At 37.7% G+C, this 2054-nt stretch overlaps 1 protein-coding gene across 1 annotated transcript; it reads left to right on the forward strand.

The window, feature by feature from the left end:
* On the forward strand, nucleotides 406–1751 carry LOC107645769 (phosphoenolpyruvate carboxylase kinase 2). The gene is made up of 2 exons (XM_016349871.2): nucleotides 406–1282; nucleotides 1374–1751. The coding sequence occupies exons 1-2, from the start codon at nucleotides 505–507 to the stop codon at nucleotides 1421–1423; spliced, it is 828 nt and encodes a 275-aa protein (XP_016205357.1). The 5' UTR covers nucleotides 406–504; the 3' UTR covers nucleotides 1424–1751.

Consider the following 2054-nt stretch of genomic DNA (forward strand, 5'->3'; position numbering starts at 1 on the left):
AAATACTAAATAAGTTTGAATTTTTTTTTCATTCAAACATTACTAAAAAAAAAAAAAATTCATCATCATGCATGAGCTCTGAGCTATTAAAGAAGACTATTCTTACCATAATTAATCAGACGTCGTAAACCCTGACATCAAACTTAATTAAACGGAAGGGGTCAATTTTGTAATGTTATTGAAAAACAATGAAAAATAAAAAGAGCGTAAAAGCATGAGCGCCATAACGGACTCAAACAGCAGCGGCCATCATAGATTCCGTTTAGTTTGACAAACGTGTTGTGTTGTGAGAAATTGGGAATTTTGAAACCGAATATTCCTTTCCTTTATTCCCATAATACCCTCCCTACTCAGAAGTCCAAAACCCCCTCCATAACCCACTGTCTCTTCTTCTCTCTATAAATACAGAAACCACCGCAACCTGAAGACCCCAAATCACGAAAGCAATTAGGGATTAAGAAAACGAGAAAACCCTAAATCAAAAGAAAGAGAGTGAAATTGACAATGTGTGAAGCCTTGCAGAGACGATACCAATTGCTGGAGGAGATTGGTCGTGGTAGATTCGGCACTGTGTTTCGCTGCTTCGACCCTAACTCCGGTGAGTTTCTCGCATGCAAGGTTATCGATAAGGGTCTTCTTCTTGACCCCACCGATCGTGCCTGCATCGAAAACGAATCCAAGTTCATGACTTTTCTTTCCCCACACCCTAACATTGTTAAGATTTTCGGAGCCTATGAGGATTCCGATTCTCTCTCCATCGTCGCTGAGCTTTGCGAACAAGAAACCCTATTCGACCGAATTGCTGATCGACCTTTGCCGGAGATAGAGGCCGCCGCCGTAATGAAACAGCTTCTTGAGGCGGTGGCGCATTGCCACAGGCTGGGGATAGCACACAGGGACATAAAACCAGATAATTTGCTTTTCGATAGAAGGGGGAATCTGAAAGTTGCGGACTTTGGTTCGGCGGAGTGGTTCGGCGACGGAAGAGGGATGAGTGGGGTGGTGGGGACGCCGTATTACGTGGCGCCGGAGGTGGTGATGGGGAGGGAATACAGTGAGAAAGTTGATGTTTGGAGCTCCGCTGTGATTCTTTACATAATGTTGGGTGCTATTCCACCATTCTATGGAGAGAATGCTTCTGAGATTTTTGAAGCTGTTGTTAGGGCTAATCTTAGATTCCCAACTACCATCTTTAGGTCTGTTTCTTCTTCTGCTAAGGATCTTCTCAGAAAGATGATTTGCAAGGATCCTTCAAGGAGAATTTCAGCAGAGCAAGCATTAAGTAAGTTTTTAACTTTTTTTTTTTTCATTCATGATTAGTAGGTTTTTGTAAACTTATATTCATGTGTTTTTCTTTGTGTGCTGTATTTCAGGGCATCCATGGATCTTGAGTGGAGGAGGTGTGACTAGTGATCTGAACTGAAGAAAGTAGAGGAAGAGGGAGTGATTGAATTCAAGGAATTTCAGCAGCAATTTTCCAATTTTGTTCATATGTCACATAGAAAATTAGGTGTAGATTACCACCCTTAACAAAAAAATAAGAAAAGATATATGGTTGATGGTTCTAGAAAGTAGAAACTCTTATTTTATGGAGTTCTACGATTTTAAGCTAGACTCTGCAACTGGTTTTAGTTTCTCTGTTCTTTCCTGATGTACAGAGTTTTCACTAGTGAATTATAGATTGTATATTGATATTCATGTTTCATGTCTTTTTTATGTTTGATGCAACTGAATTCAGTTGTTTATTCTAGTTTTTGTTCTTTTATTTGCTGATAAGTTAAATGTACCTGTTTAAGGTTACATTATTTTTTAATCTCTTAAAAAAATGAAACGAGTTATATCTTATAACAATCATATATTGGTAGTTCCGATCGGAATTCACTCTTTATGAAGGTACTTATATCTGTCTTTTTAGAAAAAAAAATTATTTCGGTTAAGAAAGAATAAACTTTAATTTCTCCGGTGAATAACATTTTATTTTTTTAAGAAATTAGATGTTTATATTTTAGCCGTAAAATATTTTTGTTTCAACGTTGGATTTCTTGAAAGATATA

The sequence above is a fragment of the Arachis ipaensis genome, chromosome B06, assembly GCF_000816755.2.
Source record: "Arachis ipaensis cultivar K30076 chromosome B06, Araip1.1, whole genome shotgun sequence".
In the NCBI taxonomy this organism is placed as follows: domain Eukaryota; kingdom Viridiplantae; phylum Streptophyta; class Magnoliopsida; order Fabales; family Fabaceae; genus Arachis; species Arachis ipaensis.

Excerpts from the sequence above, each read along its gene's own strand:
- LOC107645769 (XM_016349871.2), top strand. The coding sequence starts at position 505 with ATGTGTGAAGCCTTGCAGAGACGATACCAATTGCTGGAGGAGATTGGT. Across the intron at positions 1,283-1,373 it reads TTCAGCAGAGCAAGCATTAA|GGCATCCATGGATCTTGAGT; the intron begins GTAAGTTTTTAA and ends GCTGTATTTCAG.